This window comes from Chionomys nivalis, chromosome 10, assembly GCF_950005125.1.
Source record: "Chionomys nivalis chromosome 10, mChiNiv1.1, whole genome shotgun sequence".
NCBI classification, from domain to species: domain Eukaryota; kingdom Metazoa; phylum Chordata; class Mammalia; order Rodentia; family Cricetidae; genus Chionomys; species Chionomys nivalis.
The window spans coordinates 37,501,812-37,525,756 of NC_080095.1; the positions used below are offsets into that span (position 1 = coordinate 37,501,812).

The following is a 23,945-nucleotide window of genomic DNA, read 5'->3' on the forward strand; positions in this document are numbered from 1 at the left end:
GGAAGGACCTACCTGATTCCGAGCTTGGAGTTCTGCTTCCGGCTCAGATGGTTCGCAACCTCGAGATGAAGAAGATGGCGGCGGCAGTGGCTTCGTTAGCCACGGTGGCGACGGATCCTGGAGAGGACGCCTTCCGGAAACTTTTCCGCTTCTACCGGCAGAGCCGGCGGGGGACGGCGGACCTGGGGGCGGTCATCGACTTCTCGACTGCACACGTGGCCCGAGGCCCGAGCCCCGGCGTGCCCAAGGTACAAAGGGAGGAGTGGTGCGCGCTGCCCCGCGCGCATGGCGTCCCGGTGGGCAGCCCGGCACGGCTGCCTCCATAACCCGGGCAGGCGATGGAGGGAACTCTTGCCGGCCAGGCCTGTGCGCCGAGCTGTTGCTCACCCGCGGTCTGCGGCCCCCAAAGCACCGGGCCGCATTTTCCCTCCAGCCGCCATTTTCTCCCCAACCCCCGCGGCCTCGCTCCCGAAAGCCTGGAAGTCTCTCGTCCTTCTTTTAACTGTCCATTAAAATGACGCTAACGTATGATTTTGTATAAAATACGACAGAATGTCCTGGCCCTGTCTTCTCTGAGACTTAAAAGAGGTCATTGTAGGGTTTTGATATACTCCACCCACGGTTAAAAGAAAAAAAAGCAAATGAGTATATTTCTTTAAGAAAATCTAAGACCAGGCGATGGTGATGCACTCGAGATGCAAAGGCAGGCGGATCTCTGATTCGAGGCCGGCCTGGTCTGAAAAAGCGAGTTTCAAGACAGAGCTTTCTTTACCCAAGAGAAACCCTGTCCAGAAAAATGGGGCTGGAGAGATGCCTCAGCGGCTAAGAGCACTTACTGCTCTTCTAGGACAGCCTGGCCACACATAATGGGGTCCGAGCCATGTGTGGCCCAGGCCGCACAGCTGTCATAGTAGGCAGCACTGGATTACAGGAAAAGCCTGGATTCGATTCCCCCGTACCCACATGGCTGTTCACAGTAATTCCAATTCCAGAGGATCAGACATCCATCCTCTTCTGACCTCCACAGGCAAAACACCGTGCACATAAAATAAATTTAAAATAAATCTAAGCAACCTACACCTATTTTGTTTCTCCTTCCTAAGAAGAACGACAACGTAATGAGAAGGGGCCAGGGGGGAAAGCTGTATATTTTCCTTAGTCACGTTTTTTAAATTTTGGTTTTGTTGAAACAGAGTCTCATTCTGTAGCCCAGATTGCCAGCTAACAAGTTTGAGGACAGCCTGGTCTACAAATCTAGTTCCAGAGCTACACAGAGAAACCCTGTCTTGAAAAATCAAAAGTGTATGGGGTGAGGGAATACACATCTAAATTTAATCCCAGCACTTGGGAGGCAGAGGCAGGCAGATCTCTGTGAGTTTGAGACCAACTTGGTCTACAGAGCTAGTTCCAGGACAGGATCCAAAACCACAGAGAAACCCTGTTTCAAAAGGAGAGAGAAAGAAAAACCAAAAGAAGAAAGAGCAATCATGTTTTCAAGAATGGTGGTTTGGACGTGTAGCTCTGGTGGAGTGCTTGTCTAGCAACACAGAAAAGGGAAGTTTTTTTGTTTAAATCTGCTTATATACTAGTCATTTGTTGGAATTTTGTCAGGAAATCTCCAAGTGTAGAGGTTATGACTAAAGTTACGAGGGCAGTGGTGGCGCATGGCTTTAATCTCAGGAGGCAGAGGCAGGCTGAGCTCTGTGAGTTCCAGGACAGGCTCCAAAGCTACAGAGAAAACAAAACAAAAAAGCCGGGCGGTGGTGGCGCACGCCTTTAATCCCAGCACTCCGGAGGCAGAGGCAGGCGGATCTCTGTGAGTTCGAGGCCAGTCTGGTCTACAAGAGCTAGTTCCAGGACAGGCTCCAAAACCACAGAGAAACCCTGTCTCAAAAAAGAAAAAAAATAAAACAAAACAAAAAGACAAAAGTCCGTTTCTCAAGCCAGACATGGTAGTCCTTTAACTTCAAAGCTTGAAGGCGGAGGCAGGTGAATGTCTTGAGTTCCAGGACTACATAGTGAGGTCCCTGTCTCCAAAAACCAACAACATAAAAGAAGCTCATTTCTATTTGAAAGAAAATATTCAATGTATGTTAAGGCAAGCTACATCTATTATTTATGGAAGAATGAAGTGGGGTTTCTCTGTTTTGCTTTTTTTCTTTATATATGTTAGCATATTGGATTCGGTTTTGGTTGTTTTAGTTTTTGGTTCAAGTAATTTAGCTTAGTTCAAGACAGGTTTTTTCTTTGTAGCCCTAGCTTTCCTGGAGTTTCCTTTGTACACCAGTTTGGCCTCAAACTCAGAGAACTGCCTGCCTCTGCTCCAGGGTGGTGGGATTAAAAGTGCGACACCACATCCATCCTGGGTCTCGTCTGTAAGACAGACACTATGTGCAAAGAAAACTTCATGAGCTCCTAATACTTAATTTTTTTAATAATAAAAGCAAAGTTCTATCATTAGTATTTTATTAACAGGTAACACTTAGAGCAAATGGGGTCCTAGAACTAACTTTTTCTTTGTTATTAGAGAACTCTCCATTTTCTCAACCACCTCCTGATATTTTCCTATTGCTAGCTATAACAAGTATCTCAGAAGCAGTGTTTTAGCACTAACCAGACTAAATAACATTATGAAAGTCCAAACCATTTTAGTCTCTTATTACCACTTTTCTTAATTTTGCAGAGCTATATAGATAAAGAAACCAAGGCCATGGGTCAAGTAGGTGGGAGAACTAATATTAAGAACCCCCCATAGTAGAAAACTCTTCGAAGGTCTGAGGTTCTCAGGGTTGACCTCTAAGATGGCTTGCCCTCTGTATTAAGTTTCTCTCCTTCCAGGTGGTCAGATTTCCTCTGAATGTGTCCTCGGTGACTGATCGTGATGCCTGTAGGGCAGGACTTCAGCCTGTGAGCAAGTGGCAGGCTTATGGGCTCGAAGGCTATCCTGGTAAGTACTTGTCAGAATAAAATTACCCAATCATTCTGATTTCCTAGGAATAATTGGTGAATAGATAAACAAAGGACATATCTAAACATGTATTAATGCCCCACCCTGGAGCATAACCTATTTGTGCCTTCTCTGAGTTATCTGTTTAATGCTTCCAAAAAATAGAGCAGCTCAGAAGTGGATGTCAGATGACTGGAATGAGAGAGACGTTGACACTGGGAATCAAGCACTAGTTTTCTGTGAGAGCAGTTTATACTCTGAACTGCTAAGCATCTCTCCAGACACAGAGGGTATTTGTTTTCGTGTGTATGACTTTGTCTACATGCATGTATGCACAACAAATGCAGACCTGTCTCTCCAACCCCTAGAGGCTGCTCTTAAACTCCTAACCTTTTTTTGTTTTTTGAGTCAGAGTTTCTCTGTAGCTTTGGAGCTTGTCCTGGAACTAGCTCTTATAAACCAGGCTGACCTCAAACTCAGAGATCTGCCTGTCTTGCCTCCTTGGGATTAAAGGCGCACCACCGCCCAGCTAAACTTCTAACTCTTAACTACTGTTTTCAAGGTCATAATTTCCTGTTGACCTGGGCCTTGCAGCTGTATAAATTTTCAGGGTGCAAACTTTTCAGGCCCACTTTGGTTTGTATTGTCTGAAGTGATATGTCCGCTTTTTCAGATTTTGTAGGATTTCATACTTAAGCCAATCTCTTGAGTTAGTACTGCATTATTTTTTTAGGGAATTTCTTTGGCTTTTGAAGCCATTGTGAGCTGCATTTAAAAGAAGTATAATAAAGTAATGGGAAAGTCACCTTTTAAAGTGATGAGGTTTTGTTTACTTCTTGATCCTACTAATTCTGAAGGAACTCTGTAGCAAAACTTGTCTTTACTGAAAGAAACAGGAGGAACTGGGTCTGGGAAAGAAGAGACTTGGGTGGGAAATGTAACAGTAGGCACCAAACATTTGAAAAACAGTTACACACAAGAAAGAGTGAGGAGCACTGGAGCAGTGGTTAAGGCATAGGTTCTGGTTCCCATTTATCTGGACTCAGACCTGAATCTTCTGTGTACTAACTGATTTAAAAGACAGATCTCTTCCCTTGCCCTCAGTTTTTTCAAGCATGAAGTGTGTATAAAAATAGGACCCGGTATAAGATTAGAATGAGCTGGAGAGATGGCTCAGCGGTAAAGAGCACTGACTGGTCTTCAAGAGGTCCTGAGTTCAATTCCCAGCATCCACATGGTTACTCACCACCACCTGTAATGAGATCTGGCATCCTCTTCTGACCTGCAGGCATATGTGCAGACAGAACTCTGTATACATAATAAATATTTTAAAAAAGAATGGCTCAGTGGTTAAGAATGCATATTATTCTTCAGAAGGCTGAAGTTGAGCTCACAACTCAAAACTACCTTTTACTCCACTGCTAAATACACACATACACATGATTACAAATAAATCTTTTAAAAGATTATGATGGCTCAGCAATTAAGAGCACTGACTGCTCTTCCAGAGGACCTGATTCAATCCCCAGCACTCACATGGCAGCTCACAGCTGTCTAAAACCCCAAGATCTGATCTGACACCCTCACGCAAACACCAATGCACATAAAATAAACATTTTTTTAAAAAAAGATTTTGATGGTTTAATTTGAGTATACATGTAAAGTGCTTCAGTTAATACCTGGCATGTAGTAAGTTGTCAATAAATATTTAACTGTGAAGTTGAAGGTATGTCGATAAGAAAAATGAAAAGCTGATTTAGAACGGACATGGTAGTGCATGCCCATAATCCCAGAACTTAACTCAAGATTCTGAGGCTGGAGGGTCACTGCATATATAAAGCCTGCCCAGGCTCTATAGCAAGACCCTGCCTCAAAGCGAGTAGAGTAGGGGATGGATTGAATCAGTTCAACTCCAATAACAGGATCCTTATCTCTAAAGCCAAGAGGAGGGAGAAAGCTGATTTGGAGTTCTGTGTGTCAGAACCACAAAATAATACAAATTAAAGAAAAGCAGATTTTTTAACCCATAAAAGAAGCTTACAGATAGAACACAGTGGTAATGTTTTCCTGGCATGCCCACGTCTTAGTTCAGTCACCTTTACCAAAAAAAAAAAAAGTCAGGCAGACAAAATAGCAAACACCTTTAATCCAGGAGGCAGAGGAAGGCAGATCTCTGTGAGTTCAAGGGAAGCCTGGTGTACAAAGGAAGTTCCAAGACAGCCATAGTTGTTACACTAAGAAACCCTGTCTTGAAAATCAAACAAAAAACAAGAGAATGCAAAAAAAACAAAACAATTACAAATTTCTCTTTCATCACCCTCCATCTTTTTATAGGATTTATTTTCATCCCAAACCCATTCCTCCCAGGATGTCAGTGGCACTGGGTAAAGCAGTGCCTTAAGTTATACTCCCAGAAACCTAACGTGTGTAACCTGGACAAGCACATGACTAAAGAAGAGACCCAAAGTCTGTGGGAACAGAGCAAAGAGTTCCTAAGGTGAGTCTCAGCAGCCAAAGGAAGATCTGAAGAAACAGGTTTTTACAGATGCTGTAATGGGGGTGCATTGGGTTTTAACCCCTTGTTACTGCACCGCACTGTTCAGTTTGGAACATTCTTATCATGGCTTGGGAACTGAGTTCATCCACATCCATTCTCATGTCCTTTAAGACTTGTAGGGAAGATATCACCGGTAGCACTTGGCTTCTGTTCTACATGGAGTTGCTACTGCTAGCTCTTGTATGATGGGTCAGTTGTTGGGCGTGGAAAAGCTAGTGTTTGGATCTTGATATTTCGGCATCATTCCATAAATACTCATTGGAGAAATCAGTTGGGTACCAGGCATTGGAGACAAAAGGCTTAATAGGACACTTTCCTTAGGTTCAGGAATTATGTACAGGAGTGATTACAGTAAGTAGAGCTGAGAAAATGTTAAAATAGTGGAAAACACTGGGGAAGCACAGGAGGAAATAATTCTTCCAAGTAGGATGAAATATCCAAGAAGAAAAAATGATTTTTATACGATTTTTAATAATTTTATCTACTAATCTATTTTTCCTTTCTGTGTCTCTTTTATTTCTCTCTCTCTGGCTATTTCGGCTATTCTTCAAAATGATTAGGGATTTGCCATTCAGAATAGTAAAAGGTCTGGTTAGGAGTATTTGTCAGACTGAGCAGAGTTAGTATTTAATACTGTTCTGTGAAATGGAAGTACAGGATGCGTGCGTTGAGAGTGTTAGAGATTCAAAAGAAGATAGCAAACATATCCTAGGCATATCCGTAGACCTTGCCTGACTCAGCTCATGGCCAGGCAAGGGGGACAGCGTATGCAAGAGTAATTGGAGTTCATGCAAGTTCTAACCAGCTTAATCAGTAGCTGGGTGAATTGCAGTACTCCAACATTCTATCACCTGACAGTTTTCATGCTGGAGAGTAATGATATTTAACCTGTTTCTTTGTTTCAGTTCTAAAAGGGAAACCCCAAAACAGTTTCTGTCGCCTATGATTTCTGTAAAGGGTGAAGAATAAAGGCATTTAAATAGATCCATAGGCAGTTACAAGTTTAGAGTTCACGCTTTATCTTAAGAGCGGTCATTTGCATGGCAAGGTGGGAATAATTACAGAAAATGATGGAAGTCACAGATAGGGTAGACAAAACATGGGCATGGTGGAAGAAGTAAGACTAATAAATAGAGCAGGGTTTAGAGCACCAACTGTGGAGTCAGGGTGCCTGTTTATCGATCCTCGCCCAGCTCTGTAGTAGCTGGATAACCTTGCACAAGTTGTTTCAAACATTTTCTTGTTGATTTCTCTACCTGTATGTGAGAAATCCTTAGAGAGATGGTTGAAAATACATCCTCTTGGTGGCCTATCTGCCCTTCGTACCATAAACTGTCATACTGATTCTAATGGGGGAAATAGAAGGCTTTCTTATATCCAGAGATGAAAGAATAACCAACATTTAGTGGGTTTCCTTTAAAGCCTTCTAGGTCTGTAGCTTAAGGATTATTCAGGAGCAGTGGAGGAAACCTTTCCTGTTCTTCAGCTTTTAGTGCTACCCTTACTTAGAGCTGAGGGCAATGTAAGGGAAGAACATGACTGAATGAAATCAGCGTGTTTAATATTATTACACCAACTTGCACTTTCAAATAATTTATTCTTTACCTTTTGATATATGACTATAAAAATCACTGCTGCCTTCAAAGATAGCTCAGATGAACCTCTAATATATCATTCAGTAGACAATGGGGAAATACATTTTTTTTTGTCTAATAAATTAGCAAAAATAAAAATGGTGATGGTTATACCTTACGTTGTCAAGGCTGGAAGAAATTGATAGTCTGAGACTTTGTCCTGGCAGCATTGGAAATGGATTAGGTCTCTAGTACTCATCCTGTCACTATGTGATATGTGTTTCCATTTCCTCATGTGGGAAATAAAGGTCTTGGATGGGCTAAGCCATCCAGGTGTTTGAGTCATGGTCTGACAAGAGTCTTATGAGCAATACATGAAACTCCACTTCCAAAGTCTGTCAGAGTAGAAAGGGTATACTGTTTGGGTTGCTTCCCGCAGAGATTCTGATTGCCCCAACATGCTCCCACATTGAGAACCAGGAACGAAAACGCCTTAGATCCTTCAGCTTTTATCTCCTTAGAACTCTACTGTCATTTTAAATAGGACACAAAGGTGTGTGTGGATGGACTAGAAAAATGGAGTTGACAAAATGGTTGCATTTCAATTCTGTGCTTGTTCAGGGATAGTATAGCTACAGAGTCTTTTACAAAAGCTCAGTTAGGACTGGGAATATAGCTCCATACTTATCTATCTAGTCCCTGGTTCTTCGGTGTGGAGTGGGTGTTTGTGCAATATTTATTTAAGTGTAAGCACCTTTATTGCAGTCTTGTTCATCAGCAGGAGACTAGATTAATCAGTCATGGCATCTCCGAGAAGTAGGATATAGACCTTAAATCCATCTCTATAGTGTAGGCATAGAGTCAAATTAAACTATCATTTCTCAATGTATTTAGCCCAGCCACCTTTGTCCAATCTGGTTTTTGCATTTTTTCAACATAGAGTGTAGAAGTCATGGCATTTTTGTCAGTTTCTCATCTGGAGTTCAGTTATGATAAAGCTAAACAGACTTAGCACAAACTTTACTTCTGACATCGGGTTTGAGGACGTTCTAGTCTACTCATACTTATGACCACTGATTGTATAGACCTAGAAGCATTTCATGGCCCATTCATGTTCAGCCATTCACTAGATCAGCCCCTAGGTCTCGGGAAACACTATCCAGTTTCACTAAGTGGGTCCAGACAAATGAAGACTGAGACCAGGTGTACTACGCCTTGTGTACCCTTTGCTATGCAATCAGAGCATTTTGCCCACACAGTGTATTGGTGTTTCTACCAGCCAGTGAGCTCCCAAGTTTTAGCATCCAGAATTTGGGGGGCAAGGTGCATATTGCTATATAGTCACTGCAGATTAAATCATTGGTCATGTAGGCTAGCGAGGTAACTCAGAACTTGAGTTCGGTTCCCCCGAATCCGTATGTTTTGTTTTGTTTTAATTAAAAGCAATAAAATAAAAGCCAGGCATGGCCTTGCCTACTTGTAATTTCAGCACTGAGGAGGCAGAGACAGGCAAATTTCTGGAGCTCACCAGCATTTTTGGTAAGTTCCAGGACAGAGAGAGACCCTGTTGGAAAAAAGGGAGTTTGGGGCTGGGGAGATGCCAGTGAAGTACTTGGCACATAAGCTTAAGGGTCTGTACTTGTTTTGTGTTTTCAAAGCAGGATTTCTCCGTGTAGCCCTGGCTGTCCTAGAAGTCTCTCTGTAGACAAGGCTGGCCTCGAGCTCAGAGATCCACCTGCCTCTCTGCCTCCTGAGTGGTGGATTACAGGCTTGTGCCACTCCCATCTGGCAGCTGTATCCACATTTTTTAAAAATATTTATCTATTTAGCATGCATGCCTGCGCACACACACCAGAAGAGGGCACCAGATCTCATTATAGATGGTTATGAGCCACCATGTGGTTGTTGGGAATTGAACTCAGGACCTCTGAAAGAGCAGTCAGTACACTTAACCTCTGAGCCATTTCTCCAGCCCATCAATATTTGAATATTTCAATGCATCCACAGCCTGCTAATCCTCCTTTTCAGACCAGTTTGTTACCCCATCTTTTTTGATTGCTTGCTTTTTCTTTGTTTTTCAAGACAGGGTTTCTCTGTGTAATCCTGGCTGCCCTGGAGCTTGCTTTCTACAGACCAAGTTGGCTTTGAACTCAGATTCTCCTACATCCCAAGTGCTAAGATTAAAGATGTGTGCCGCTATGTCCAGCATCATCACATTTTTAGAATCCTAAAATTATAACCTAGGTAGTCTAATGTGGCTTCGTGACACTGCTAATTCATTTCCTACTGTTCTTTATCATTTATTTATCTATAACCACCCTGGCCTGCAGTGCTGTTCCTTAAACATATCAGGCCTACTTGGGTTCTTTATACTAGCTTCGCTGTTTTGCTATATTTGTGTTGTTTGTTTTCTGAGACAGGGTGTCCCTATGTATGTATCCCTGGCTGTCCTGGAACTAGCTCTGTAGACTAGGCTGTCCGGACTCAGAGATTCACCTGCCTCTGCCTCCCAAGTGCTAGGATTAAAGGTATACGCTGCCATGTCCTGCCCTGTTCTTGCTATATTTAAAAGAAAAAGAGAAAGAAAGAAAATTATTTCTTAAAGCAATGTCTCACTTAAATATCCCTGGCTGGTCTCAAGCTTGTGTTGATTCTCCTCCTGTGATCCCAAGTGCTGAAATCACAAGTATACACTATCAAACTCAGGTATGGGAATTGAGACCAGCATGGTCTACATACAGAGTTCCAGGACAGCCAAGAATAAGCAGAGAGACTCTGTCTCAAAACAAAAAGTATAAGGGGAGAAAGTGTAACTCTAAACAAAGAGCTTAGCTTTAAATTCTTTGTGTAGCTTCTGAGATACTTTGTATCCATCTTCCACACACACACACACACACACACACACACACATACAGGGTTTCTCTGTGGCTTTGGAGCCTGTCCTGGAACTTGCTCTGTAGACCAGGCTGGGCTGGAACTAACAGAGATCCGCCTGCCTCTGCCTCCCGAGTGCTGGGATTAAAGGCGTGCGCCACACCACCATCGCCTGGCCCTTTGTATCCATTTCTGTGTGTGTGTGTGTGTGTGTGTGTGTGTGTGTGTGTGTGTGTGTGTGTGTGTGTGAAAACCTTGCCATTTATACTCCCCATATAGAAGCAGAATTGGTCCTTTTTCCCTTTCTTTCCCCTTTTAAAATTTTGGTTGGTGGGCTAGAGAGATGGCTCAGCAATTAAGAACATGTAGTGCTCGTGTAGAGGATACAAGCTCAGGACCACATCTAACCCAACATTCAGGGGAATCAACACCTGACCTCGAACAGCACCTACACCTGAACATAATTTTAAAAAGTAAAACAAAGGAAGAAACAAAGCACAGAGGGTGCCTTCAATATGTGAGAAGAAAGGTCTTCAGTGGAGAAAAGCTTGAAAGGTTATCAGGGTAATAGAATACAGTATGAGTGGAGGAGCCAGGAAGAAGGCCAGTTAGAGTATTGTGAGGTCTGTCAAAGTTTGAGCATGGAAAGATGCTGTTTTCCTGTATCGTTTGATTGTGCCTGTGTTTCTCACTGACTTTGAAAGACATGGGCAAAACTGAGAACTTGAATTGCATAAAGTTATGTAAAGAAGAATCTGGATGATTAAGTGAGGCAAAAGGATGTTAGCAGTTACAGTAACACTGAATGTTCACTTGTGATTAAGAGATTCAGGTTGAGAAAACTGAAAGAACTGGTTCTGGGGGACTGAAAACTAAAAATCAGGTTCAGACCAGCCTGGAGTGCTGGCTCAGTGGTTCAGAGTACTTGCTCATCTTCCAGAGAACCCAGGTTCGAGTCCTAGCACCAGCACCCTCGTGGTGGTTAACAGCCATCCATAAATCCAGTTCTAGGGTATATGACATCCTTTCTGTCCTGCCTGGGCACCAGTTGCACACATGGTGTACAAATATCTACCTGCAGACAAAATATGCATATACACACAGTTAATCTTAAAAAAAAACTTTAAGGATCAAATTCAATGGAAAGAAAACTGTGGTCTTTGAGGAAATAGTTAAGAAGGATGGTTGCCATGCCTTAAAATAAAAAGGAAAATAATCTTACAATGGGATGCTGCCATTATTTTGCCATAGGTTGGTGGCTTTCCAGTGATTTGCCATTTTTTGTAGGGCAAGAAAATGCAGAGCTCATTATGGGGCCCAGATTGCCCATTGCAGGGTGGACAGTTGGCCAGTTCATTTCCACGCAGTTAGGGTTCACTTGAAAGCAATGGTATTATAACATGATTGCTGAGAAAAATGCCTGCACTTTCATAAAGTACTTACTTAGCTGTGACAAAACAGAAAACTGCTGTGTGAGCACAATGGCCAGGGGGATAGGATGGCCATCCATCATCCTTCTAGTGCCTGGAGGAAGCGTTGAGGACAGAGAACGTAACTTGTTTCTGATTGCTACCAAAGCCAGTAATTAGGCCATGCATTTTTGAAAACATTGAAAATTATTTTGGGGGAATTGGATAAAGATTTAAAGTTAGGTTAAATACTAGCACCTCTGTTCCAAACTAGGAACCTTTAATCCCAACACTCAGGAGGCAGAGGCATGCAGATTGCTTGAGTTTGAAGCCATCCTAGTCTACCTAGTAAGTCCTAGGCCAACCAGAGCTACATGTCAGCCTCCTTATCAAACCTTAGCTATCAGCATAGACTTGGGTCTATAGAGAGGGTTGTTGATGCCATTTAAGATGACTAAATTCTCTTGTTTTTCAATCTTTTCAGGTCTAAAGAGGTAAATAAACGGAGACCCCGAAGTTTACTAGAGAGACTGCGCTGGGTCACCCTGGGGTATCATTATGACTGGGACAGTAAGGTATTTGTTTTATTCATTTCTTTTACATTTATAGGTTCTTGGGCCTCCGTAGTTGAATTTCTTCTTGAACAAACTTGATATGTCCCTGCCGTAGTAAAGGCTGTCGGGAGCATAAATTCAGGGGAGTGGCGATGATTTATTGCCTCCTTTTCATATCCCTTGGAGAGCTGGGAGTGGTAGCTCACATCTCTAAAGAGGCTGAGCTAGGAGGTACACTCGCTCAAAGACAGTTTAGACTATGTAACAAGACTCTGTCTGAGAAAATTAAATGAGGAGCTAGAGAAGTGGCCCAATGGTTAAGATAAGAGCATGTGTTGCTCTTAAAAGGAACCCAGCTTCAATTTCCAGCACCCATATTGTAGCTCATAACTATCCTTCAGTTCCAAGGTATTAATACCCGTCAGTACCGGCAAAACACTCACCCACATAAATCTTGTTAAAAGCTTTGAGTAACTGCCTAATGTATGTAAAGTCTTTCCAGCAGTACCACACTGTTCTAAGCAGTAGTTCTCCTAATCCAGAGAAGCCAGTCAGTGCTTTTAATGATATCTTCATTTGCTCTTATTATTTTTACTTTGGATGGTTTTTTTTTTGTTTGTTTTTTTTTTTAAACAGGGTTTCCACTGTAGCTTTGGAGCCTGTCCTGGAATTAGCTCTTGTAGACAAGGACAGCCTCAAACTCATAGAGATCCGCCTGCCTCTACTTCCCTAGTGCTGGGATTAAAGGCGTGCATCGCCACCACCCGGCTTATTTTTATATACTTCAAAGTTATCCTATCTTTACTAAGAAAATGAGAAGTGAAAATTATCCAAAGCCATATAAGTATTCAGAAAAAAACCAAAGACAAAAAAATAAAAATGTGGGGAAAGGTTGTTAAATATAGTAGACATTTAAAAGGGCTGGGGAGGGGCAAAACAGTAGCAGCAGACTTCATTTATTATATATATATATTTTGTTATATATATTTGTTTGTTTTAAGAATTAAATAGGAAACCAAGGCTATATAGAAATGCCCTATCTCAAACAAACAAAAAAGAATTTTCTCAGATGCTGTTCAATACAAACAAACGAGGTGGCTCAGAGGTTAAGAGCACTGGCTGCTCTTCTAGAGGTCCTGAGTTGCAAGTCCGAGCCAGCAACCACATGGTGGCTCTCAACCATCTGTAATGAGATCTAGAGCCCTCTTCTGGCCTTTGAATATGTAAAAAATAAATAAATCTTTAAAAAAAAAAATCACAGGCACATACAAGCAAAGGCTAAAAACAACTTCTTACAAAACAGGGAAAGCCATCCACAGCCCCTAGAGACACACAGAACAGCGATTTTTTGCACCAACAGTTGGTTCCACTCCAGCCACTTTTGTGACTTGAACATTAGTGGAATGGTAAAACAAAACAAAACAAAAAAAAAAACAGGTTGTGTTTTTTTTGGTTTTTTGTTTTTTTTGGTTTTTCAAGACAGGGTTTCTCTGTGGTTTTGGAGCCTGTCCTGGAACTAGCTCTTGTAGACCAGGTTGGTCTCGAACTCACAGAGATCCGCCTGCCTCTGCCTCCCAAGTGCTGGGATTAAAGGCGTGCACCACCACCACCCGGCAAAAAAAAAAAATAGGTTTCTGGTAAGATTTTAGTTTAACTTTACACAGGAAGAAGTGAGAACAAAGAAGCATCTTTGCTCTACAAATATTGATGGCCCAGAAAGCCCCAGCTCCTCGTGGCAGACTTGTCATTTTGGTGGAGCTTGAGTGTTAGGGAAAACAGAAGCAAGCAGTGGTGTCACATGCCTTTAAGCCTAGCTCTAGCAGGCAGTTCTCTGAGTTCAAGGCCAGCCTGGTCTACAGAGTGAGTTCCAGGACGGTCGGAGCTGTTAACACAGAGAAATCTGTCTCAAATAAAACTTTAAAAGAAAAAAGAAGGTAAATGACTGAAAAAGGAGGTCCTACTTTTATTATGATTGGACTTAACATGGATGTTTTGAGCATGTCACCCCTTCGGATTGACCAGGCAGATGAGTATCAAGCCAGGTTGCAAGCTGACTATAGTATTGGGTTTCCTTTTAATAAAAACAACCTTTAGGAGGAGGACCTCACAGAACCCCACGCCTCCCTGCTGATCTGTGTGGTTGCTGAGGAGGGAAAAGACATTTTCTTCAGTAGCAGCCACTGGTAATGGGTAGAAACCTTAATGAGTGCCTGTGTTACTAGTAGTTAGTGAGTAATGGATTTTATGCCACAATTTCCTATGTTTCGAGGTTATTGTTTATTTTTCTTATTTTTTCTACTTTTACCAAAGAAATACTCAGCAGATCACTATACACCTTTCCCTTCTGACCTGGCTTTCCTCTCAGAACAAGTCGCCGCTGCCTGTGGATTTCAGGGGTTCCAAGCAGAAGCAGGTATCCTGAATTACTACCGCCTTGACTCTACACTGGGAATCCATGTGGACAGATCTGAACTAGATCACTCCAAACCCTTGCTGTCCTTCAGGTAATTTAATTCCAGGGGTTTCAGGTTGATGGTTTGTTCGTTTTTCTAAGACATTTTTAAGCTAAAATTAGTAAAGTATTATGATAGGAAGTACTATCATTACTGTGTGTAGTAAGCAAGTTAGAAGGCCATAAAGCAAATTGAACCATCCTTTTTTGTAAAGTGGAGCAAGATACAGAGTAAAACACAAAGTCTGAGTAATTCACCTCTGTCCCTCAAATAGAAGTTTTAGTATATGCAGAATCCATAGAAACTCAACAAGAAAAGGACTGACCTCTCATTAATTGTCTTAGAAATTAAGAAATTAGAAACATAGTGACTCATGATTTTATTGAAATACTGAAATTTTAAAATGTGCATTAAAAAAACCTAGATAATGTTGAAACTCGGTTCTTGCTTTGCATATCACTGTATTATTTATTTTGTAGCAAGTCTGTGTGCTGTCATAATAATGTATGGGCAGCAGATCATGGCTTGGTCACTGGGAAGCACAAGCCAGAATAGTTTAAAAGTGATGGCTTTGGGGCAGAGCAGGTGGCTGAGTTGGTTAAGTAACTTGTTGCAAGTAACATACATGAGGAACTTCTCCCCCCCCCCATCCCAACATGAAGCAGATCATGTCTGTACTCTAGTGCTGGGGTGGGGGGAGGTGGAGAGACAGGCTAAATGAGAGATCCTGTCTCAAAAGAACAGTAAAGTGAGGCCTGTGAGATGTCCCCTCGGGTAAAAGCATGTACTGCAAGCCTACAGCCTAAGTTCAATCTTGGGACCATATGGTGAAAGGAGCAAACCAACTCCAGGAGTTATCCTGACTTTTCACACATGCACTGTGACTCAAGCATAGTAAGTTTTAAAGATGGGGTCAGTATAAGATGGCTTAGTGGGCAAAAACATTTCCCTAATAAGCCTGATGGCCTGAATTTGATGCTCAGATCCCACAGTAGACGGAGAGAACTTTAAAATGTCCTCTGACCGCCATTTGTGCTCTGTAGCATATCCATACACCTGTTAGATTTATACAGAAATAATAATAAAGTATAAAATTAAAGGATGCCAAGTGAGACTGGTGATTTAGTGGTTAAAAGCACTTGCTGCTCTTCTAGATGACTGAGGTTTGGTTCTCAGTAACTACATGGTGGCTCCAATCCTAGCCTATCTGGTTTCCTGTTCTGGCTCTGAAAACACTAGGTGCACACGTGTACACATATGCAAAATACCCATACACATAAATTTGAACAAGTTGGAAGAGCATTTATGGAAGACGTCAGAATTAATCTTTGACCTCCACACAAGTACACACAGATCAAAAATAAGGATCATGAGGTGGCTCAGCAGGCAAAGGTATCTACCCCCAACTCAGAACTGAGTTCAGTCCGTGCCAGTCTGAAGTACGAGAAAAATGCAGTTGGCAGTAACTTTCACAAGTATAACTAAATAATAGAAACTTCTCTCTCTCTCTCTCTCTTTTTTTTTTGTAGCTTTGGACAGTCTGCCATCTTTCTCCTGGGTGGTCTCAAGCGAGATGAGGCCCCTACAGCCATGTTTATGCACAGTGGCGACATCATGGTGATGTCAGGTTTCAGCCGCCTGTTAAATCATGCAGTCCCTCGAGTCCTTCCGCATCCTGATGGGGAATGCCTGCCTCACTGCCTGGAGACACCTCTCCCAGCTGTCCTCCCTAGTGATTCACTGCTTGAGCCCTGCTCTGTAGAGGACTGGCAGGTGTGTGCCACCTATTTGAAAACTGCTCGAGTTAATATGACTGTTAGACAGGTACTGGCCACAAACCAGGACTTCCCCTTAGAACCCATGGAGGAGACAAAAAGAGACATTACTGCAGATGGTTTGTGCCATCTGGATGATCAGAGTAGCCCAGTAAAACGGGCGAGGCTAAATTCTGACACTTAAGACTTAAAGGTTAGATCTGTTGCCATGCACTCTCGCCCCAAGGCAGTCCTCACACAGGGGCAGGGAAGAAGTCATCCGTCATGCCGCTGTCTGGATGTGTCTTGGAGAGTAGAATAATTACAGTTTTCTCAGAGAAGTGTTTGAATCCAGCTCAATACAAGCAGGAATGTGTTTGTCATACCTCAATAGGTATGATAATGATCCACATGGATTTCTCAGCCTCTGCTGTTATCTCAGGAGAAAGAAGTGAGATCGTATGTCTATGGTGTGTCACTACCTCAGAGCTTATTAAGAGGAAATAGTATCTTCCTCTCAGCATTATATAATTTGTGAACCAGCAACCAGAATTCCTAACTCCTAGTTGTCATCAAATACTTTGAGATCTTCACTCTTCTCTGCCCTCAGAGAGGGATCTTATGCACATGAAGACAGTGGAATTAGAGTGTCCCTCGGGAGCTGGTGTTGTCTCTTGGTTGGTAGAGCTCATGTCTACCATGCATGTGTCCTGGGTTCACTACCCTGTACCACATGAATCCGGTGTGGTGTGGCCTGCCCCGGCGCTCCAAGGGTGGAAGATCTGAAGTTCAAAGGCATCTTCAGCTACATACATAACAAATTCAAAGGCCAGCCTGAGCTACATGATACACAGACACAAAGTGCCCCCCTCTCCCGAAGAAGTTAGAGATAAATACATGTAAAACAAAGGAAAAGAGAAAGTAGTGTCTGTGTCTTTTATAACTCCAAACTCTTTCTGGTGGCTTTTTAATTGGCTTTAATGGACTAAGAAAGTTTCTAGAGTATTTTGTTAGCTGTTTTCTCCATGAATAAACACTCCCATCTTAAACTAAAGATCTGTATCTCTTTGAGAGTGTATCAGGGATACACTTTTTCTTTATTTGCTGTATTGATGCTGTTGAAGCCTCTTCAGCAGCTGGCTGTTTCTCTCCTAAGTATTGTGGCTGTCATAACAGAACATTCTGTGAAAGTCCAGTCACTGCCATAGTTTTTGATGTCAGATTTAATGTCATGGGGTGGGGGTAATAAGGGAGTTAGGTGCTCCTGTCTATAAACTGGGTATGCCTATTAGTGTAGGAGACTGGGACTGTCTGGAAGCCATGCCACGGCCTGTGATTTGCTTAATCTCTACCTTTCTCTGCCCTCTATTTATCTGCACTTGGTTATTGAATTCATAGATACTGCATTTTTTGTCAGGGGCAAAAATTAATACAAATCACTTACATAAGCTGGGTTCTAAAAATTGGTGCATGGTAGGAAATTTTTATGTAACTCATCCCTGGGAAAATTTCCTTGTTTTCTTTGATGTTTCTTAAATGTAACCCACCTGAAACCAACAAGCTGTCATTTGGTAAATCCAACAGAAAGTTTATCCTTTACTAAGAGAGACTGTTAGAGTATCAGATAAAGGCATTTGCCTATTTTTAGGAGCAAGTGGAAATAGGCTAGCCAAGGAAAGAGACCTGTCTCCGTCCCAAGCTCCTCTAGGGAGCTTGCAAGTTACAGGCCATGCAGCCCAGCTCAGTTCATTTCTGTCTGCAAGCCGCTGTAAATGGCTGAGAGATATGGGGAGGGAAACATAAGAACATGCCGACACATGAATCTTGTATGAAGCTCCTGCATCAGAATTAACTTCTTGAGGGGTAGCTGAAGAGAGGACCCAGAAGTTAAGAGCACTTGCTTTTGTGGAGGACCCAAGTTCAGTTCCAGGAGATCCTGGGTTCTTATATCCTCTGGTCCCTAGGCCCACATGTGACATACACAGCAAAACGGGCAAACACGTTTTGTTGTTAAAGACTTTAAGAATGAGTCTCTTAAGTTAAATGATTGTATGAGAGTGCAAGGTTAGAAAATTGCAGAACCTAAAGGATAGGATGGATCTGCACCGTGACAGAGCAAGTCTAACCTAAGAAACTACATCTGAAGAAAGGAACCCAGAAACAAGCCTGACACCAAGGAACAAGCCTTGGATATATATAATTGATGGTATCAGTGCATGGATAGTAGAACTAGAGCAACTGGCACCCATAATGCTCTCTGCTGGTGAGGATGTTTGCATTATGGGACATAGTCCTAGACTATCCTCTCTCAGATACTGTTTAGGAAATACATGACTTCTAAATGTTTTTTTCAGTGGTGTGTCCTTGGGCCCAATAAATTTTACTTCTGGGAACTGAGTCTACAGAAGTCATCAGAGCCATTCAGGAAGGCTTTTTTTTTTCTTCTCCAGGAAGGCTTTTGTACAAGAATTTATCAGAGTAAAGATTTGAAACAAGCCACGTGTCCAGCAGCAGGAAGTGGCTGGTTCACAATCACAGTTCCCTTCCTGGAACTACCATCCTACTGACATACATCCATATACAGAAAACCAGTTGTCTTTTCAAGGACAGTAGGAAAATGGGCAACTATATTTAAGAGAAAGTCTGATTAACTATACAGAGTAATATTTTTTATAGAATGTTACATATTATTTAAATTTTGTTTGGTGTTTTGCCTCTATGTGTATTCCTGATGTACCTGTTTACGTATTTATTTACATTGAAAATCTTAAAATTCATTCCTCTTTTTAAAAAAAATAAATTATTTATTTATTTATTGGTTTTTTGAGATGGGGTTTTTTCTAGCTTTTGGAGCCTGTCCTGGAACTCACGCTGTAGACCGGGCTGATCTCAGACTCAAGAGATCTACCTGTCTCTGCCTCTTGAGTCCTGGGATTAAAGGTGTGTACTGCCACCACCCGGCAAAAGCTTTATTTTAAAAGGTGATAATTTAATTTTACTTATGTGTGTGGGTGTTTTGCCTGTATATATGTCTATACATCACTTACTCATCTGGTGCCTGGGTGATAGAGTTCCAGGAACTGGAGTTAGAGATGTTTGTGAGCCACTGTGTGGGTACTAGGAATCAAACTGACCCTCTGGAAGAACAATATATACTTAACTAATGAGCCATCTCCCCAACCTTAGAAGCCCAACTCTCAAACCTGGCAGTTCTACCTCAGTCGAAATTTAGAATGCAAATCTAGGAACGGCAACAGCACTGTCTAGTAAAAAAAACTTGCTTAATGTAATTACGTTTAAAAGTATACCAAGTATCATGCTAAGCACCTTTTCAATCCATTGGTTGGGAAGCAAAGGCAGGCGATCTACATAGTGAATTCCAGGACAGCCAGAGCTGCCTAGTAAGACTGTCTCCAAAAAAACAAACTCGAAAAGTACCAATGTCTTTGTGGGGAATACTTTGCAGTTGGGAAAAATGCTTAAAATGGTAAGTGATGAAAACATGCTGTGTACTTAAGAGGACTTTTTAAGGGCTGGAGAGATGACTCAGCGTTTGAGAAAGCGCTGGCAGCTCTTCCAGAGATCCCTTCCAGGATTCAGTTCCCAGCACCCACATAGCAACTCACAATCTTCTGTAGCTCCTGATCCAAGGGATTCAACACTTTGGGTCCCTGAGGGCACTGGCCATTCATGTAGTGCATAGACATAGGTGCAGGCAAAGCACTCATACACAAAAAACATGTTTAGAGAGCTTGGGAGGTAGGGGCATGTGGATCTCAGGTCTGTAGAGTGAGATCCAGGGCTACACAGAGAAACCCGGTCTCAAAAATATTTTAAGTGGACATATGCATAGGAAAGGCATATATTCTCAGGTTTTTTGTGGCCGCATAGATTGCAATGTGGATGGCCTTTATGAAGGGAGTTGTTTGAAGGGGTTGGGTGAGGCATATGCTGAGCTCAGCACCAACAGGTTTGTGAAAGCTCACACTCAGGTGTCCTTCCTAATGTCTTCCCTGCTCATTCTAACAGCCTCTCTCTGGGTCTTGGGATCTTACACAAAAATCTCACTGGGTAGCACTGGTTATTACCCAGTTCCTAGAAACGAAGCTTACGTTGTGGGTCTGCTTCTGAAAACAGTCAGGAAGGCCACATGATTAACTGGATCCTCTATGCTTTTTGCCTGTTGCAATAGAGCCCCTGTCTAGTGCCATGTTCAGCCCATGTCTGGTTTTCCCTAGAAGGGTCCCAGGGCCTTTGTGAGACACAAATGTATTGCTAAATCAGGCAGACTCAACAAGGTTTAGATTTCCCATGTTCCAATTTTCTGAGGTCCTTTTTCACTAAAATAAGCTGGTTTTTTCCTTTTTCCCCTAATCTCAAGGCTGTTTATTAGAGTTGGAAGAAGAAAAGCCCTGCCGGGCGGTGATGACACACGCCTTTAATCCCAGCACTCGGGAGGCAGAGGCAGGCGGACTCTGGGAGTTCGAGGCCAGCCTGGTCTACAAGAGCTAGTTCCGGGACGGGCACCAAAGCTACAGAGAAACCCTGTCTCCAAAAAACAAAAAAAAAAAGGAAAAGCCCTAATACCCTAGGTGGATTCACCTGAGGCATATTCAAATACTAATGAGGCCCAAGAGCCTTGAGACTGTCTACTGATTTCAGCAGGCCCAGAGGCTGAGGAGCTAGGTAGGAAAAAGCCCTGGTCAGCTTCCCAGGGTACAGGGGGAAGAGCAATGAAGGTTCAGCTTACCTAGCCAGCTGATGCATTGTTATTGATTCTCCTTTTGATCAACTACCTGTCCAAACTTGAGCTCCCCTGTAGATGAGTTTATTGCCTCTGTTGGTTTCACTGGTAAGTCAGAGTTCTTAAGAAAATAAGATGAATTACTAGAAGGTAAAATGCAACAGCTAAATTTTAGTATCAGTTCCAACGCTTAAGAGAGTTGGTCCTCTCCTTTCACCATATGGATGTGGGGTCAGCAGGTTTGCCTGGAGCATTTATCTCACTGAGCCATCTATCTACCTTGCTCTTTTATCCTGTATCTAATCCCCAGAAACTCTAGCTTTAAGGTTTCAGAATCTTCATTGTTACCTCCCTGACCCAGGCCACTGTCACCTCAGCTAGATTCTTGGAATAGCAGCCTGATTGGCTCTTCCATTCATGACGCTTCTCCCTGAGTCCAAGGCAGAATGTCATCTACAAACCCCCGGCTGGCCCCTCGATTCTGTTGGCTTCTCACTCCCAGCCACTTACACCTCATTCTTCCTCTGGTCATTCTATGTATTCTGCATAGGTAACTAAATAATACACACACTAAATAAATACATGTGAAATATAATTATTATTTCTCTCCTCTAGACTATCAGTGCCACAAGGCAGATATGTGCTCTGTGTTTATAACAATGCCAGGCACATATCTGTTCAGTGTTGGCATGGTTATGTGGGAAGACAGTGTTCCACTGCTGTGGGGAATGTAAGTTGGTAGCTAATTGTCAGTGTTGACATAAACTTTAATCCAGCAATTTTCAGTCTCTTTCCTCTAGAACCTTCATGTGGGTACATAATGTGTAAAAATATATAATAATGAAAAACTGGTAACTACCCAAAAGTTGGTACCAAACAGGCTAATAGAGTGTGGGACATCCACACTATAGAGCATTAACGTTGAGTGGGACATGGTGGCCCACATCTGGAATCCCAGCACTAAGGAGGCAGAAGCAGAAGGGTGGAAAGCTGGAGGCCAGTCTGGTTCCAGACCATCTGGGGCTACAAAGCAAGACCCTGTCTCAAAAAAAAAAAAAAAAACAACTAAAAAAGAAAGATGGTGATGGTACACACCTTTAATCCTAGCACTCAAGAGGCAGAGGCGGGCGGATCTCTGAGTTCGAGGGCAGCCAAGTCTACAGAGCAAGTTCCAAGACAGCCAGGGCTACACAGAGAAACCCTGTCTCAAAAAAAATAAATAAATTCTATAAAGATAAATAAGTAAACAGACATGACAGTGAAATGGCTCAACAGGTTAAGACACCTGCCGTCAGGCAGGACCCACATGATGGAAGGCGGGCCTCTGACCTCACACATGCACTCACAAATCCCTCCCTTAAAAAGTATGCTGACTCAAAAGCACTCTAAAAATATGAGTGAAAAAAGTGCAAAATAAAATTGTGTAAAGGTAACCAGGTTTGGTGGCACACACCTTTAATCCCAGCACTTAAGAGGCAGAGGCAGGCGGATCTCTGAGTTCGAGGCCAGCCGAGTCTACAGAGCAAGTTCCAGGACAGCCAGGGCTACACAGAGAAACCCTGTCTTGGGAAAAATAAAAACCAAAGACTTTTTGTGTCATGTCCTCCTGTTGTAAATATGTCTGGGGATTTCCATCCAAATGTAGGGTTAGAGAGGAGACATTGGGAGGTGGTAGAAGGCAGCACTATACAATTTTGTGTTCTCTGATTTTTTTTTTTTTTTATAAAAATACATTCATGTCACTCGGGAGTCAGAGGCAGGTAGATCTCTGTGAGTTCGAGGCCAGCCCGGTCTACAAGAGCTAGTTCCAGGACAGGAACCAAAAGCTACGGAGAAACCCTGTCTCGAAAAATCAAAAAAAAAAAAAATTCATGTGAACTAGCTCTTGTAGACCAGGCTGGCCTCAAACTCCCAGAGATCCGCCTGCCTCTGCCTCCCAAGTGCTGGGATTAAAGGCGTACGCCACCACCGCCCGGCATTCATGTGAATTTTTAATTACACATAGCAAACCTTATGAAGAATGCTGTGCAGAGGTTCGGGCACGGTGGCTCACACCTGTGATCCTAGAGACTGAAGCTAAAGTGGCAAATAACAAAGCCAGTCTTGGCTACATAGTAAGACCTGTCAAACAGAAAACCCCCCATATTCAGTAGTAAGAGTGAAAACAGGGTTTGCCTTTCTCCAACTCCGTCTACCCTGATTCCGTGTGTAAAGGAGATCCGGTATTGGGCCATCTGTTAGCAAACAGCTACAGCAGGCTAGTTCTGGCTCCTTTGCCAGACTGACTGGAGACTCTGGTCCCACCTATCCCAACCAGAGAACCAGCCTCTTGTTTTGTGTAGCCCAAGTTCAAGCACCTTGCTGTGCCCACCAGCCTTGGTCTGCCTCACGCAAGTACCAATCCTGGGCTTGCTTGCTAGGGCAACAAATGAGTCACATTGGAGGCTGAGCCATTTTGTAAGACCCTGGTACTACCCTGAAAAGGAGTGCTGTATTCTGGGGGCATGCCTGTGCAGACATTAATGACGGCCACAGAGCCCTAAGATTTTGCGTTTCTGTGCACCCTGTGTTGGCAGAAGGGAGGAGAGGTAAGCTCTCTGCTGTTTGGACACACCAGGAAGTTTTGTCCAGATGCTGACTACACTGTGTCTCTTGGGTTCTCACTGTAGCCCTGTGACCATGCGCTTCCATGTGCTCCATCACTTGTCCCTTCTGAGAACCCTGGAGATTGGACCATGGGCGCTGCTTCTTCAGTTTTAGAGGTACGCAGCAGACGAGACCCAGATTCAGCTGTGGAGAAAGCGGACAATCCTGCTCCTGTCTCTCAAGCCAGTCATGTTCTAGCTGAGCCATTAACCACGTGTTCCTGAATCAAGCAGGGTCTTAACATGAAAGAGCTATCTAAGGATATAAAACAAAACGGGAGTTGTTGCTCATCAGAATAATAAACAGTCCTGGTGTTTATTATTCTGACAACTACTGAGCATCGGTGAAGGGGTCATTATATCAGGTGATTGTTGGCAGGCATCTCATAAGGATGGTCTCTTAGGGAGTGGAGAAAACTGCATGACCATAAGGA

General features: G+C 42.8%; 1 protein-coding gene and 1 non-coding gene across 2 annotated transcripts; both read left to right on the top strand.

The window, feature by feature from the left end:
• Positions 1 to 35: 35 nt before the first annotated feature.
• Positions 36 to 18,900, top strand: Alkbh1 (alkB homolog 1, histone H2A dioxygenase). Its single transcript, XM_057782368.1, has 6 exons — positions 36 to 248; positions 2,839 to 2,947; positions 5,282 to 5,444; positions 11,846 to 11,936; positions 14,226 to 14,419; positions 15,898 to 18,900. Exons 1-6 carry the CDS (start codon positions 48 to 50, stop codon positions 16,325 to 16,327), a joined length of 1,188 nt encoding a protein of 395 aa, XP_057638351.1. The 5' UTR covers positions 36 to 47; the 3' UTR covers positions 16,328 to 18,900.
• On the top strand, positions 6,215 to 6,349 carry LOC130883230 (small nucleolar RNA SNORA58). Its single transcript, XR_009057926.1, has one exon. It is a non-coding gene; the product is annotated as a small nucleolar RNA SNORA58 (small nucleolar RNA).
• Positions 18,901 to 23,945: the final 5,045 nt, after the last annotated feature.

Bases quoted from the DNA above. Each gene is read 5' to 3' on its own strand.
- Alkbh1 (XM_057782368.1), top strand. From the start codon at position 48: ATGGTTCGCAACCTCGAGATGAAGAAGATGGCGGCGGCAGTGGCTTCG. The intron at 249-2,838 runs GTACAAAGGGAG...CTCTCCTTCCAG, and splicing joins CGAGCCCCGGCGTGCCCAAG to GTGGTCAGATTTCCTCTGAA. The intron at 11,937-14,225 runs GTATTTGTTTTA...CTTTTACCAAAG, and splicing joins ATTATGACTGGGACAGTAAG to AAATACTCAGCAGATCACTA.